Source organism: Dipodomys merriami, unplaced genomic scaffold (genome assembly GCF_024711535.1).
Source record: "Dipodomys merriami isolate MVZ:Mamm:240054 unplaced genomic scaffold, mDipMer1.0.p SCAF_7, whole genome shotgun sequence".
NCBI classification, from domain to species: Eukaryota; Metazoa; Chordata; class Mammalia; order Rodentia; family Heteromyidae; genus Dipodomys; species Dipodomys merriami.
In genome coordinates this window covers 40,735,973-40,751,702 of record NW_027206290.1, presented here as the reverse complement: position 1 = coordinate 40,751,702, position 15,730 = coordinate 40,735,973, and the positions used below count along the sequence as shown (strand labels likewise).

The window sequence follows — 15,730 nt, the reverse complement described above, 5'->3', positions numbered from 1 at the left end:
TTTTTCCCAAGTGATGCAAGGAAACCTTATCAGGGACACTGCAGCAGGGCATGCTAATTTACCCTACTTCTGGAGATTTAATTTCATGATCATTTCTGATCTTATTTATAAAACCCAAAATGTATCTGACTTTGGAGCCTGGTACATGTCTTTCTCTTTAACGAAATAAAGAACTAATAGTGGCCTGGAGTGCAGCTGGGTGGTATATAATACGTGCTTACTATGAGTTATGAGGGAGGCCCTGGGCTCAGTCTCCAACACCAAATACAAATTAAATCAACAAGATAAAGGCAGCTGGCTCATACCCATAATCCTAGCTACTCAGGAGACTGAGATCTGAGGATCACCGTTCAAAGCCAGCTCAGCAGAAAAGTCTATGAGACTCTTATCTCCCATTAACCAGCAAAAAGGTAGAAATGGAGTTGTAACTCAAGTGGCAGAGTATTGGCTTTGAGTGAAAAAAGTAAGGGTCAGCGCCCAGGCCCAGAGTTCAAGACCCAGGACTAAAAAAACAAAAAAAATGAATAAGTAAAAATAAAATGTCTTGACTCATATAATTAGGTTCAAATCAGGTCTTCCCCCTCTGCTCAACTCCCATAGACTAAGAGTGCCAAGCAGCAGCAGGAAGGAACGATGGGTCTGCTAACCTACCCAGTGCTCCAGGCTGCAGACATTCTGTCCTACAGGTAAGGGGAGAGCCTACCTAGGCTCATACATGTTTTTTATGTGGGGCTGCTTGTTTGTTTGCCTTCCAGTATCAGGATTTGAACTCAGGGCCTCAGTTATGCCGAACTTTCCTGTTTAGCTGATCCTCTACTACTTGAGCCATGGCTTTTGCCCAACATTTTACTGGTTATTTTGGAGATAGAATCTCATAGACTTTTTTGTCTGGACTGGCTTCAAACCATTATCCTCTGGATCTCAGCTTCCTGAGAATTTTTTCTAAGAAGCTGAACTGAGAAAGATCAATTTGATAATTTGCAGTACTTGACCTCCATTTATTCCTATGGCTGGAGAGCTCATGGATTCTCCACGAGTACTTTCCTGCCCCTTTCTCCCAGTGCTGGGCTCTGATTCTTCCCCAGGTGAGCTAGAGCTCTTTACCTCTAAGTCCAATAGCTTGGAGATGTTATCTGGTACCTTCAAACAGGACTCCAAAGTCCTCAGACCCTTGTGAAGGAATCATCCCGAGGAGAGGCTGCTGAGCTTCTGAGCATGGGTACGCATAGGGTGTCTTGTGTTCACTTAAGTGCTGGAATCTTGATAATATTTAATATGTCTAAATACACCTTCTACTTCTCTTGGGAAGTCTAGATTGCTTTTCTCTAATAGGTAGCAAGACAAAAATATCATAATATGGTCCTAGAGAAGTAGGGTAGAAAGATTCCATAAAGAATGTTGACTTTTTTTAACCTGTAAAATGTGACTCATTATTCAGTACAAGGGTTATTAGAAAATTAAAAATGAAATGTGATCCACACAGCTTGGTGACTGGGAAATGTTACCTGTTTGTGGTTAATCATGTGATTGATAATGTTGATTATTGTGTCTGATTTTCTTTTTCAAACCCTACTGTGTGTGTGTACGCGCGCGCGTTCACGTGCACGCACATGTGCACCAGTTCTAGGGCTTAAACTCAGGGTTGGGAAGCTGTCTAGCTCCTTTGCTCAAAGCTGGTGCTCTACCACTTCTGGCTTTTTGGTGGTTAATTGGAGATAATAATCTTACGGATTTTCCTGCCTGATCTTGCTTTGACCTGTGATCCTCAGATCTCAGTCTCTTGAGTAGCTAGGATGACAGGTGTGGGACACCAGTACCACCACTTTAAATCACAACAGCAAAACTTACACAAAGTTCTTTTTCCTTCTGCATAATTTCTCAGATAGAAGATTGGTTTTTACTCTAGAGCTTAGAACTCATGAGGGTTTTTTTTTTCCGCTTCTTAAAATGGAAAACTTTCACATTATTATTGTTGTTGTTGTTGTTGTTGTTGTTGTTGTTGCAGAATGCTCCTCTGTGGCATGTGAGAATTTCCAGCATCAGTCCATGCAAGCTTTGGGGCCATTATTAAGTAGAATAGCCACACACCTGTCTATCTGATAACTCAGACCACTACCAAGTGAAGAACCGGTTGATTTTGTGTACAACATGCAAATGCCAGGCAGAGGGGTGATTCCTGGACTGGCCAGGACAGGTAGGGGGTGGGTCAGGGAGGGAATTATAGAACACCACTGACATTAAACTGTTACAATTGTTTATTTCTGAAATTTTCTACTTAACGTTTTTATTTTTATATCACAGTTGATCCCCAAGTAAATAAAACTTCAGAAATTAAAACTGGATAAATTGGCAGAATGCTAAAAGATACTATCATTCTCTTTGTCTATAATGTGAACATATACATTCTAACTCAGGGGAGGGGGTATTGAGCAATTTATATATTAATTGATATCACCTGGGATAAACTCACTTAAAAAAATTTAAGATACGAAAGGAAGCTTTTAAAATGCTGATATTGGCAAAAACAGCTTCTTAGGATCACAAAACCTGTTTTATGTGCTGCCCTTTTTAAAGCTGAGTCTGAGGTTTTAAAAATCCTTTTATCTTATACAAAAACCATAAGTATTTCAGACATGGAAGGTAAACCTTAAGAGTATCCTGATGGCTTCTTGTCTGTCTGCCTGCCCCTTCGACTCACATAAAAACATGGCATGCTTCTAGCCATGGAGGTCTCAGTTATCAGTTAACTCCAGCCTACCTTAGGAGCACTTAACTGTTTTTGTTGTTGTTATTTTTGGCTAGTCTTGGGACTTGAACTCAGGGCCTTGGCATTGTCCATGAGCTTCTTTTGCTCAATGCTAGCACTCTACCACTTGAGCCACAGCACTACTTGGGGTTTTTTCTGTGTATGTGATACTGAGGAATTGAACCCAGGGCTTCATGCATGCTAGGCAAGCACTCTACCACCAAGCCACCTTCTCAGCTCCCGCACTTAACTTTTACTGATCTGGTTATTAAAAGAACATTCTCCTCTTCTAAAAAGAGGAGAATTGAGGGAGGGTCTCACCTGTCTTCATCTGCATCCTGGTGTTTTGGTTTGTTCAAAAAAATAGATTCGAATGATTTTCCTAGCTAGGCACAGCCTATAATCCCACATCATGCTTATAATCTTAGCTACTCAGGGGGCTGAGATCTGAGATCTAAGATCTAACTTGAGATCTGAGATCTAACCTGGATGAGAAAGTCTGGGAGGCTCCTATCTCTGAGTACTCACCAAAAGGAAGCTGGAATTACAGGTGTGGCTCAAGTGATACAGCACCAGCCTTGAGCAGAAAAAGCTAAAGAACAACACTCAGGCCCAGAGTTCAAGTCCTGTACTGGGGGGGGGGCACAAATGGGAGGAAGGAAAGAAGGGAGGGAGGGAGGGAGGAAGAGAAGGAGGAGGGAGGAAGGAGGAAGAAAGGAAAGGGAAGAAGGAGGAAGGAAGGAAGGAAGGAAGGAAGGAAGGAAGGAAGGAAGGAAGGAAGGCAGGCAGGCAGACAGGCAGGCATAGCATATCCAGTAACTGCCAGAGATAGGAGAGCGCATCCTTTTTTGTATAGACAGTGCCAAGCCCCTTTCCCACACAAGAGAATGAAAATTTAAAAACATAGCCAAAGAATTTGGAGGGTGGGAAGAGGAGAGGGGGTGGGGGGGGGAAGAGAGGGAAAGGAGAGAAGAGAGGGAAGGAGGGAGAAAAAGAAAAAAGAGACAGGAATCTGCCAGGAGGTTCTGGTTCTTTATCTGGACACTAATCCTGCCGGAGGGGTGGAGTGAGTCCCAAGGAATGGCTGCAAGGAGGAATTGCGTGGAAAAAGAAAAATGGTTTAGCCACTAAAGAAGAAGATCAGAGGCATTATTATGTGACAGAAGTTATAACAATCAAAATTATGAAAGACTTGTTTTATGTTGTGTTGAAGAAAGCACGGCCAGGGTAAGAGGCAAAAAAAAAAAGAAAGAAAGAAAGAAAAGCGGGGAAAGGGTGGCTGTATTAATATGGCTATCATTATGCAGGGCATAAATTTTCACAGAGCAGCACTAAATTATCCGAAGGAGAGGAGGAGCGGGAGGAGCCGGAGGAAGGGGGCTGGAGGCGTGCAGAGAATCAGCCCCGCAAGTGAGTGGATCAAAGACGGGCTGAATTAATGGCAAGTGTAAACTCCGTGGCTGAAAAGTTAAAGGCCAGGATAAATTATAGGAGGTGAAAGGGGGGGACAGGGAGGGGGGACACAGAGGGAGCAAAGACCCGAAACAAACAAACTGAAGTCAGATGCACACAGCCACGTGGAACAACAGCACAGGTGCAAAAAATTAACATGTTCTAATCCTTTAAAGAAAGAAAAGAATCCATTCCCCAGAACTGTAAGAAGAAGAAGAAAAAGAAGATGAAGAAGAAAAAGATGAAGAAGAAGAAGAAAGAGGAGGAGGAGGAGGAGGAGGAGGAGGAGGAGGAGGAGGAGGAGGTGGAGGAGGAGGAGGAGGAGGAGGTGGAGGAGGAGGAGGAGGAGGAGGAGGAAGAGGAGGAGGAGGAGGAGGAGGAGAAGAAAAGAAAGAAAAAGGAAGCAGCAGCAAGAATGGACAGAAGGCAAAAATGTATTCCGTGCCATTGTGCAAACCCCAATGTGTTTTCTGTTTCTCTCGGTCGCCTGGTGAATCTGGAACTATTTTGACATGTGGAAATATTCATTTTGATGTGCTTAAAGTGTATTGATTATGGTAATTGTTTTCTCTGTGTTCGTTGCAGTCCGTGGTGATTTCCTTTGGGCTACTGTAACTGCTTTTAAAGCTGCCCTGATGGCTAATTTGGTTTGGGGAGTCCAGGTGACCTCTGTACATCAGCCTCAGTGACATTACCCGGCAGCAGCCAAGTCCAGCCTGGATGAGAAGCTGACAAAGGTGCAGGCGATGCTGAGCCTGGTGCCGCTCTGCTCAGGGCAAGGAGGTGGTGTGGGGGACTTGAAAAAGGGGGTGTTCTCACGTTTTCTGGGCACTGAGCCAGCTTGCCATTCTCGGCTCTGTGGATATGGCCCTTATGGTCATCTTAGAGTTTTCTCCACTGAGATACTGGCCTTAGGAGAAGGGAGGGACACTGTCCATCCCGTCTTGGTTTTCGTATTTCACTCTGACTCCGTCTTCCTTAAGAGCGCTCCTGTATTAAAGACCTTAACATTAAACCTGAATCTCTGAAACTACTGCAGGACAGAGTAGGAGAGACACTTGAACTAATAGGCACAGGAAGGAACTTCCTGAACAGAGTCCCAGGGTCACAACAAGTTGGAGAGAGACTCGACAAATGGGACTACCTTAAAATAAAAAGCTTCTGCACAGCTAAAGCTATCGCAACCAAGCTAGAAAGACAACCAACTAATTGGGAAAAAATATTTACCAGCAATATATCAGACAAGAGGTTAACATCCTGTATATACAAGGAACTCAAGAAACTAATCCCTCCCAAACCTAACAAACCAATTACTAAATGGGCAAGGGAAATAAAGAGGGACTTCTCAAATGAAGAAATAAAAATGGCAAAGAAACACATGAGGAAATGTTCATCATCCCTGGTGGTGAAGGAAATGCAAATAAAGACAACCCTGAGATACCACCTTACCCCAGTCAGAATGTCCCACATCCACAAATCAGCCAACGACAAATGCTGGAGGGGATGTGGAGAAAGAGGAACCCTATTACACTGCTGGTGGGAATGTACACTTATACAACCACTTTGGAAAGCAGTCTGGAGGGTCCTTAGAAAGCTAAAGATTGACCTCCCTTACGACCCAGTCATACCACTTCTTGGCATCTACCCTGAACAACAGGAACCAATATACAAGGACACGTGCACCTCCATGTTTATTGCAGCACTGTTCGCAATAGCTAGGATATGGAAACAACCTAGATGCCCCACCACAGATGAATGGATCCAAAAATTGTGGTATCTATACACAATGGAATATTATGCAGCCATTAGAAATTACAAAATAATGGCATTTGCAGGGAAATGGATGGAGCTAGAAGGAATCATGTCGAGCGACGTAAGCCAAGAACAAAGAGACAAACAGTACATGGTCTCCCTGATAAGTGGATGCTAAATCCAAAATGTTAGGTGATATGACAAAACTAACAGGACTTAAGAAACAAAGAACTCCCACTCATCTGGTTGAACCACTACTAAATATCCCCATGCTGCTGATCACATATATGGTATATAACATGTGAGCACCAGTATATATTACAGACTGTGATAGACAATTTGCTCCAGGAAAGTTAGAATGAACTTGTGACTTTAAATGAGCATCATTATTCCACAATACTGTGAATTTCTGGAAATTATGTAATCACTTAATCACAATCAAAAAAAAAAAACCTCGGGGAAGGGAGGGAGGGAGGGGATGGTAGGGGGAAAACAATGGAGGGGGTAACAATGTTCAAGAGGAAGTGTACTCATTACCTCACTCATGTAACTGTAACCCTCTGTATAGTATCTTTACAATAAAAAAAAAAAAAAAAGCGCTCCTGTGTTCTGTTCTACCACTCCTGGGCACATGCCCAAAGGAATCCAAGTCAGTAAGAATAGAGACACCCACATACCCCTGGCTACGTGGCCCTGGCCACAGTGACCTAGAGATAAAGTGGAGAAATGTGATCTGTCTATGTGAGAGAGTATTACTCAGCTATAAAGAAAAATGAGATTGGGCTGGGGAGGGGGAGGGAATGGAGAACAGGATCAAGATGTACTGTACTCGGAACCTGACATGCTGAATTGAAACTCGACCCTTTGTACAACTACTTAAACTTCATAGCATTAAGAAAAGGAAGAATGAGATTGTTGTGTACAGGAAAATGGATGGAAATGGAGATCATCGTATTATGCGAAATAATAAAAGATAAACGGCGTGTTTTTCTCACCTACATGGAATCTAGATTTAAACAGAAAGATGGGAGAAAAGTAAGATCAAGGTCAGGGAGAGAGATGAGGACAGGGAAGCAATGGTAGGAGAATGTAGTCAAAGCAGATTATATGCCCCTAAGAAAACGTGAAAAGTTGTTTGGAACTAATAATTTTTAGAAAGAGTCATCAGAGCGGCTCACATCTGTAATCCTAGCCACGCAGAAGGCTGAGATCTGAGGATCGAGGTTTGAAGCCAGCCCGGGCAGGAAAGTCTATGAGACTCTTATCTCCAGTTATATACCAAAAAAGCTGGAAGTGGTGCTGTGGTTCAAGGGGTAGAGCACCAGCCTTGAACAGAAAAGCTCAGGGACCAGCTGAGTTCAAGCTCCAGAATTCCTGCAATACAGCCTTATGTTTGGGGATCACCTGATGTACTGTGTGAGTTAGTATTGGTCTCAGGTATGTTCTGGTCCCAGCTCAGCACTGCTGTCGGGTTTGGACCAGCCCTGGGATTGATTATACATTGACATTTTTTTGTTTTATTGGGCTAGACAGCAATCAAAAAGGAAAATAATCTTACAGGAGAAAAAGCCGCGGATCTTTTTTCTTCCTGTACTAAAGCTTGAACTCAGGGTCTGGGTTTTCTGTTCCTTAGCTTGTTCACTCAAGTCTGGCGTTCTTCCACTTGAGCCATGCCTCCAGCCCCTTTTTGCATTGGTGGGTTTTGAGGTAGAGTTCTAGGCTAATGCCTGGACTGTGATTCTCTTCCTTGTGCCTCCCTGTGTCTCTGGCACTGCTGCGCGCCCAGCCTTTGTATTTCCCCCTCATAGCTGGACTAGGAGACACATGTCTTTGAGCCCAGCCAAATCTTCATTTTTAAAATGAAATAGAATGTTACAGATCAAATTCAGATCTCCTTTGTTTCTTTCTTCAGAGCTATTTATTTCCTTTCCTCCTATTTTAGAAGCAGTCATAATTGTAATCACGCATTTGAGGAAATGCTTTCAATATTTCTTTTTCAGCACTGAGGTTTGATTCCAGGGCCTGTGTTTTCTAGGTAGGCACTCTACCACTTGAGCCATGCCTCCATCCCTTTTTGCTGTTGTTATTTTTTTCAAATAGGGTTTTGCTCCCTCCTCTCCATCTGAGCTGCACAACAATCCTGCTATTTGTAATTCCCACATAGCTGGAATGACAGGCATGTGCCACTGTGCCCGGCTTTTCACTTAGTTCAAATGGGGTCTCCTTCACTTTTTGCCTAGGTTGGCCTCAAACCTCGATTCTTCCAATCTCAGCCTCCCAAGCAGCTAGGATTATAGGTGCGAGCCAGGGCACCTGGCTGTTATTTTTGTTCTTGTTTTCTTTTATTCCATTTGCAGTGGTAGGGATTTGACACTGGGCCTAACTTGCACATAGCAGGCAGTTTCTCTGTACAGCACCAAGCCTTCGGGATGCTTTTATATTTATAACTGCAAATCTATGCATCTATAAACAATAGGTAATATGTGCATGTGTGCTTTTCCAGTTGACATCCGTGTCCGTGGGCTCTACACGTTGTGTTGTAAGTTGCTTTTCCTCTTTGAGATTTGGCTGTGTTACACTTAGAGAGCTATCTCTCATTTAAGCTCCCTGCAGCAGATTGATTATCCTGCCATTGCAATGTACTTGCAAGCAAAGATGCCTAGTCCCGAAAGATCTTGAATCACAAAGATGCCTAGTCCCAAAAGATCTTGAATCGCTTGCCATGCGATGAGGGAAAAAACTCCAGCCTGGAGAGCTTTTCCACAAGTGTCGGGTTTGCACAGTGGAGTAGGGTGACTCAAAGCATCTGGCTAGGGCTGTCCTTTTGCACTCTGAGTGAGGGTGAGTGGTGGGACAGCCCTGTTGTGGGCAGAGTGAGTGCTAGGAGGGCCTCCCCTCCGGGCCAGGCCAGGCCAGGTCATACTGCCACGATGGCTGCATTCTCCCTCTGGGGAAAGCCCTGCAGCTGGGAGACAAGCAGGGTCTTGGGATGTCTGATGCAGGGATAAAGATGATAAAGACTAGGCTCGCCATGTCCCCTCCCCTCCATACCTGACACACATTCACTGAGCATCAACAGTGAAGAAAACAAGAAATACAGGCACTTGCACTACGGATCCCCGCTAACGACTTGCCTTCCTGACTGAGTCTGTGGGTCTGTCTTTTATTAAAGGTCCACGCACGTCCCTGTCGGAGAGGACCAAGTCCAGCACATGGAACTAGTCCAGGACCTCGCACGGGGTTTCAACAAGAAGTATGGGGAGTTCTTTCCAGTGCCCCAATCTATTCTAAGTAAGTAAGAAATGGACTGTGCACTGGGGTGGCTCATCAGGAGACACGACAGGTGGACCAGGCACTGGGATGACTGGTCAGGGGACACAATGGGTGGGCGGGGCGGGCACTGGGATGACTGGTTAGCGAGGTGAGCATTGGAGCCTCTGTGGAACGGAACTTGGACAGGCTGCAGAATATATTTGTTTGTTTAGGGGTTTTTTTGGTCTGTCATGGGGCTTGAACTCTGGGCTTAGGCGCTGTCCCTGCACTCTTCAGCTCAAGGCGAGTCCTCTACTGCTTGAGCCACAGTACCACTTCTGGTTTTCTGGTGGTTAATTGGAGATAAGAGTCTCATAGACTTTCCTGCCCAGGCTGGCTTTGAACCACGATCCTCAGATCTCAGCCTCCTGAGTAGCTAGAATTACAGGTGTGAGCCACCAGCTCCTGGCGAGAATATGTTGTAAAATCCTTTTTTTTTTCTCTGTCCTTCAGGACTGGGATTGCATATTAGATTATTTTGGAAAAGATATCTAAAATATTTGAAAAACATGGGAGAAACTAAAGAATTTTAAGTTATAATGGAAGTATTTTATAACTTAATACATTGGCACAACAAATAACTTTTCTTATTTTACAGATGTTAAATTCATATCTATATCTATCTATCTATATGTGTGTATATATATATATATATATATATATATATATATATATATTTGTGTGTGTGTACTGGGCTTGCACTCAGGGCCCGGGCACTGTCCCTGAGCATCTTTGGCTCAAGGCTGGCACTCTGCCACTTGTGCACAGTGCCACTTCCAGCCTTTTTTGGGTAGTTTATTGGAGATAAGAGTCTCATGGACTTTCTTTCCTGCCTGGGCTGGCTTCAAACTGCCATCCTCAGATCTCAGCCTCCTGAGTAGTTAGGATTACAGGTGTGAGCCCCTTGTATTTTTTTGTTTTTAACTATAAGGAAAATATCTTTCTCCTATATTTCCTTAAGGAAATTAAGTCTTGTCAAGGCTCACTGTGGGTTCTATGGGCTTGAACAGGAGGGGATTCTGGGGTTTAATCCTAGGGCTTCCTGCTTGCCCTACAACTTGCTCTACACCTCTCCAACCCTTTCTTTGCTCTGGCTAATTTTGAGATTGGGTTTCAATTTTTGCCCAGCCTGACCTGGACTGTGATCTTCTCATTTGTACTTCTCACATGGCTGGTATGACAGGTACACACCACCACACTCAGATTTTTCTGTGGAGATGGGGAACTCATGAACATTTTTGCCTGGGTTGCCTGGACTCTCCTCCCAAGTAGTTAGGATCACAGGCGTGGGCCTGTAGCACCTGGTTGGCAAACTTGGCTTTGTGTCAGTTGAGTGCCTAGCTGGTGGCAGAGCTGGCCTGTGACCCCTTCTGAGGTCAAAACCAGTGTAACTTGCATTTCTGAATACTCATGATAAAAAGAACAGGCTGGTGGGGGCGGGGAGGAGATGGGAAGGGGAAACAAAGGAGGAGGCAACAATGCTTGATAAGAAATGTACTCATTACCCTTCCCATGTAATTGTAACCTCTCTGTATGGTATTTTCACAATAAAAAATTAAAAAGAAAAAAGAAAAAGAAAAGGCTTGAGTGGGGATTACTGGATCTTAATCCAGATAAAACAAGAGGGAAGTGATAGGCTGGCTACTGGTGGCTCACGCCTGTCATCCTAGCTACTCAGGAAGCTGAGATCTGAGGAACAGGGTTTGAAGCCAGCTGGGGCTGAAGAGTCTTATCTCCAATTAGCCAGCCAAAAGCTGAAAGTGGAGCCGTGGCTCAAATGGTAGAAAGCCAGCCTTGAGCTTTTTTGATAAAGCTAAGGGACAGCACCCAGGCCCTGAGTTCAAGCCCCAGTACTAGCACATGTTTACACACAATAATACTCATGGTGACTTGTTTGTTTTGGCGTGCGTGTGCACATTGCTGTTTCCACTCAGCCTCCATGAAGAAAGTGAAATCTCTTCGTGATCCTTCATCTAAAATGTCCAAATCCGACCCCGACAAACTGGCCACGGTCAGAATAACAGACAGCCCGGAGGAGATAGTGCAGAAGTTCCGCAAGGCGGTGACAGACTTCACATCAGAAGTCACCTACGACCCTGTGGGCCGAGCAGGTGTCTCCAACCTGGTGGCCATCCATGCGGCGGTGAGCGGGCTCCCGGTGGAGGAGGTGGTCAGCCGGAGCACAGGCCTGGACACGGCCCACTACAAGCTGCAGGTGGCGGAGGCCGTGATTGAGAAGTTCGCCCCAGTGAAGAGGGAGATCGAGAAACTGAAAGCAGACCCGGACTATTTACAGAAGGTTTTAACAGCCGGGGCTGCCAAAGCCAAAGCGTTAGCATACCCAGTGTGCCAGGAGGTGAAGAAGCGGCTGGGCATGCGCTAGGACACAGGCAGTCACCCTCCAGACAGAATTATGGTGTGGGGAAATTTATACAGTTGATTCTTAGCTTCCTTTGAGGAATATTGTTTTGTAGCCTTGAAATAGAATAATGACTCAGTGAAAGAAGGTGTGGATCTCCCAACTGCTGGCAGCACACGAGGGTGCATAGCGATCCACGCTGGTGGGACTGGGCGGTGGTGCGGGGTGTGAGCGCCCACACACCAACTGCTAGCAGGCATTCGCTTCATGAATGTCACCGATGGTCATTGATGGCTCGCATTCATCATCCTAGTTAAGTTACTCAGGAGGCTGGGATCTGAGGGGATCAAAGTGTAAAGCCAGCTTGGGCAGAAAAGTCCCAGAGAGAGTCTTAGTTCTAATTAACCAGCACAAAGCCAGGCTGGAGGCCTGGCTCAAGTGGTCGAGCACCAGCTGTGCACAAGTGAGCTGAGCAGGTTTGACACTTTTGAGTTCAAGCCCCTGTATGGTGGTGCCTGCCTGTTATCTCAGCTTCTGGGGAGGTAGATGGAGGGCGATGAAGGGGACAAAGGGTGAGGGAGTCAGGCTTATCCTCGGAATGCCTGTTGATTGGGTGCATGTTCCTCACAGCAGTGGGCTGCTTGGTACAAAGTGTGCCTCCACTCCTGCTCCACGTGTTTGCTGGGAGTGGCCTCTTGGAACCCTGATGGTTGCAGGAAATACTTGTGTTCTTTAATTCAGACGTACAGGCGAGGTTCATCTTCTGAAAGCACAGAACAATTTCAACTTCATATACTTATTGTACAGTCCAAGAGCCCCCAAATGCTGAGTGTAACAAGCACTTTTTTTGTTTGGTTGGTTTTACAGTTAGCTCAACTTCTCTCGATAACCTCCTGAAATGTATCTAGGAAAGAATTTGCTTTTGTTTTTTTTCTTTCTCTCTTTCTTTCTTTCTTTCTGGTTTTTATTTACTTATTTGTTATGTGTTGGTACTGGAGCTTGAACTCAGGACCTGAGCACCGTCCCTTAGCTTTTTCACTCAAGGTTAGCTCTACCAATTAAGACCACAGCTTTAGTTCTGGCTTTTTGATGGTTTCCTGCCTGGGCTGGCTTTGAACTGTGATCATTAGATCTCAGCCTCCTGAGTAGCTAGTGCCCGGCTCCTTCCTCACCTTGAAGTTTAGTAGAGCACAGAGCCCAGGGAGACCCTGCACCTCCCAGCCTTAGCCAGTGGGATACGTTTGGAAGTGATGTGCACAATGTCCAAGTCATTTCTCCCCGTCACCCCACATCCGGGAACAGCATGTTCCAGCCCATCAATGGAAGTTACAAAAGAAAGCCTGGCAGAGTTGACAAGCAGCATTGCCTTTCTGCCCTGGCCTACCACTGCCTTTTTTAGGATACATGACCTTTGTCATCCTTAATTCCCTTCCTTGGGCTGTCATTATTATAGTATCTTAGCTGCTGAAACTCAGTTCTCAGACCCCAGCACTCCCGAGCCAGGCCTGGCCCTGGCCCCACAGGCTGCAGAAAGAGACGTGGTGAAGGTGAAGAAAGAAGATTTTCTCCATGACAGCCATGGGAGGACAGTGCCCAGAGCATTGCCAGTCCTGCCGTGCCTGCTGTTTGCCTTAAGATGATTGGAAGGAGGCCCTGCCAGGTGAGGGTGGCTTGCCTTCCATGTCTGAATCTTCTCTTTCCTTCTAGAACAAGGTCCTAGAACAGCTCAGGTCCCAGGCACAGATACAGAGCTGCGGATTCGAGTTCATTCACAGGGTCTGGAAGCACCATCTTTTCAGTTACCACTTATGCTGCTCCCCCAGCCAATACCCTAGCCCCACTGAGGTCTGGGTCCCCCGACATGCCCAGACGGGCAGCACCAGTCACCTGGAACTCCAAGGCTAAGCAGATGCCCAGGCTCACACCCCCCCCCCCCAGCTACTACCCAATGAGAAACTGACAGGTAGGCTCAGCTTCTTGGGTCTAAATGTCCAGATGTTTGAGAAAGACTATGCTAGAGGGGAGGGGTAGCATAAGGGAGAAAAAGCGAATAAAAATGAGTCTCCTCCACAACTGTCATGGGAGAGAGCATGATACAGAAGAGAGGCAGCCATAAAAGCATAATTGTTACTGTGACCTCGTTAAACCTGTCTGTTCCCCTTTTCTCATCAGGTTACTCTGTGTAATTGAGCTTAGGGTGTTTTTGTTTATAGATATGATTGTTTACGGGCAGCCTGACATTTTAGGTCTATGCACATCATAAAAGGGGAGATAATTGGTTACATTTGTCAATAGAACAAGCAGAGACTTGATCACAATATTAGAATTGTTGTGGCTTTCCTGAAGCCAAGAGAGACAAATGAGAAGGGGTAGTGATTTTACACAGTGAGCAGTAAAATTACAGTACTTATTACCCTGTAAAGCATTATATGGCCTAGAAATAAAAACAGCTGAGCATGGATTAAATTTATGAGTGAAAAAGTCATAAAATGGCATCGAGCCCTCGTCAGGAATGTTCAAATTATTTCTGCAAGTGTCTGACGTCAGCGTCACGGGAAGGAGCTGCCACCTTTTCTGTCAGCACCTCTCACCCATCCCCTGCAGGGCTCAGAACATGAGCCCCACAGAGACTGAGACCTGTGCAAGGATTGGTGATGGACTGACGGGTAGACTCTGTGAGAATAAAGGCTCCTGGACTTAGTGTATCTTGCACAAAAATCTCTGTATACTTTACAGGTAATGGATGATAGGGGCAGAGGAAATGAGGGAGACAGTGGATATAATTCATGAAAGTTTTAAGATTTGAGATTAATGCCAGCATGCTAGTCTTCTCAAATGCAAGGGGAAAAAAAAAAAACTCAGATGACTGAGATCTGTAGATAATCCTATGGTTTTTGGTAAATGTCTTCAAAGACTTAGTAGTTGAAGGCTGAATTTCCCAGGCTTGGTAGATCCCCCTGGGTCTGGCAGAACCTTTAGGAGGTGGAGCCTAATGAGAGGTCTTTTGGCCATTGGGGTGGGGATGCTCACAAGGGGATGGGATTGCCCAGTCTTTCCCTTTTCCTCTTCTGTCTCCCAGCTGGAACTTTGCAGCAGCCATCCGCCATGATGTGCTGTCAGCAGAATCAAAAGCAGTAAGTCCACGACTCATTCCTCAGACTTCTGAAACAATAAGCCAAAGTCAATCTACCTTCTTTGTGAGTAGAAAACAATCACAAATTTGAAACTTAACACAGGAAACTAGCAAACTGACCCTCTCTCTCTCTGCCATATGAGGTAAAAACTTTGGGTAGCACCAACATATAGAAGTGTTTGGAGCCTGGGGCATCAAAATGAAGAGAAAGAAGACAGTACTTCCCAGCTCCCTCAGAATGACATGTATCTTTAGAAGAAATGACTTAATTCCTCCACCCGCTGGGACTCTGTTTGCCATTCACTTAGCTCTGGCACATCTGTTTTAAAAACCGTATAGTGACTTCATGACCAGGGGGTTTGGTAAATTACAGTGACAACTTTTTCTCCTCCTCTCCCCCTTTCTTCATAAGGACGCCTTAAGTTCTTTCCAAAAACACATTATCAGTCAGGATTTCTATTCCAAGTAATTTGGAATCAGAAGTCACCAGCAGTCTGGAGGCGAGGTTTTTATAGCACTTTTACAGAGGGTAAACTGAGCTGTGTGGGCTGTAGCACACCTCCCTGTGCCCCCACAAGGACTGGAGTTACAAGAATTACATCTCTGATCTGCCTCCATGGCTGGCAGGCCCACCAGGTCTCTGGGCTCTGTGGGCAGGCTAACTCCTCGTTCTCCAAGAACTTTCCTCACAGGTGCTTACAGGGCTTCTGTGTGTGTGTGTGTGTGTGTGTGTGTGTGTGTGTGTGTGTGTGTGTGTGTGTGTGTGTGTGTGTATGTGTGTGTGTGTGTGTGTGTGCCTGTGTGCCTGTGTGCCTGTGTGCCTGTGTGCCTGTGTGCCTGTGTGCCTGTGTGCCTGTGTGCCTGTGTGTCTGTGTGTCTGTGTCTGTGTCTGTGTCTGTGTCTGTGGTGCCAGTAGTGGGACTTGAATTCAGGGCCTGTGCTCTAGTTTAGCTGTTTCATTTCTGTTCTGCCATTT

At 45.3% G+C, this 15,730-nt stretch overlaps 1 protein-coding gene across 3 annotated transcripts in view; it reads left to right on the top strand.

Annotated features, from left to right (window-relative positions):
• The window catches only part of Wars2 (tryptophanyl tRNA synthetase 2, mitochondrial), a 57,085-nt gene extending 41,557 nt beyond the window's left edge, over positions 1-15,528 (top strand). For 2 of the 3 annotated variants that reach the window (XM_070006457.1, XM_070006456.1), the window contains 3 exons: positions 601-686; positions 9,123-9,241; positions 11,197-15,528. In XM_070006457.1, the coding sequence (XP_069862558.1) occupies positions 601-686; positions 9,123-9,241; positions 11,197-11,645 (654 nt within the window). In that variant the 3' untranslated portion in view covers positions 11,646-15,528. The remainder of the gene's footprint in view (positions 1-600; positions 687-9,122; positions 9,242-11,196) is intronic. The other variant, XM_070006458.1, reaches the window with a different exon arrangement.
• Positions 15,529-15,730: the final 202 nt, after the last annotated feature.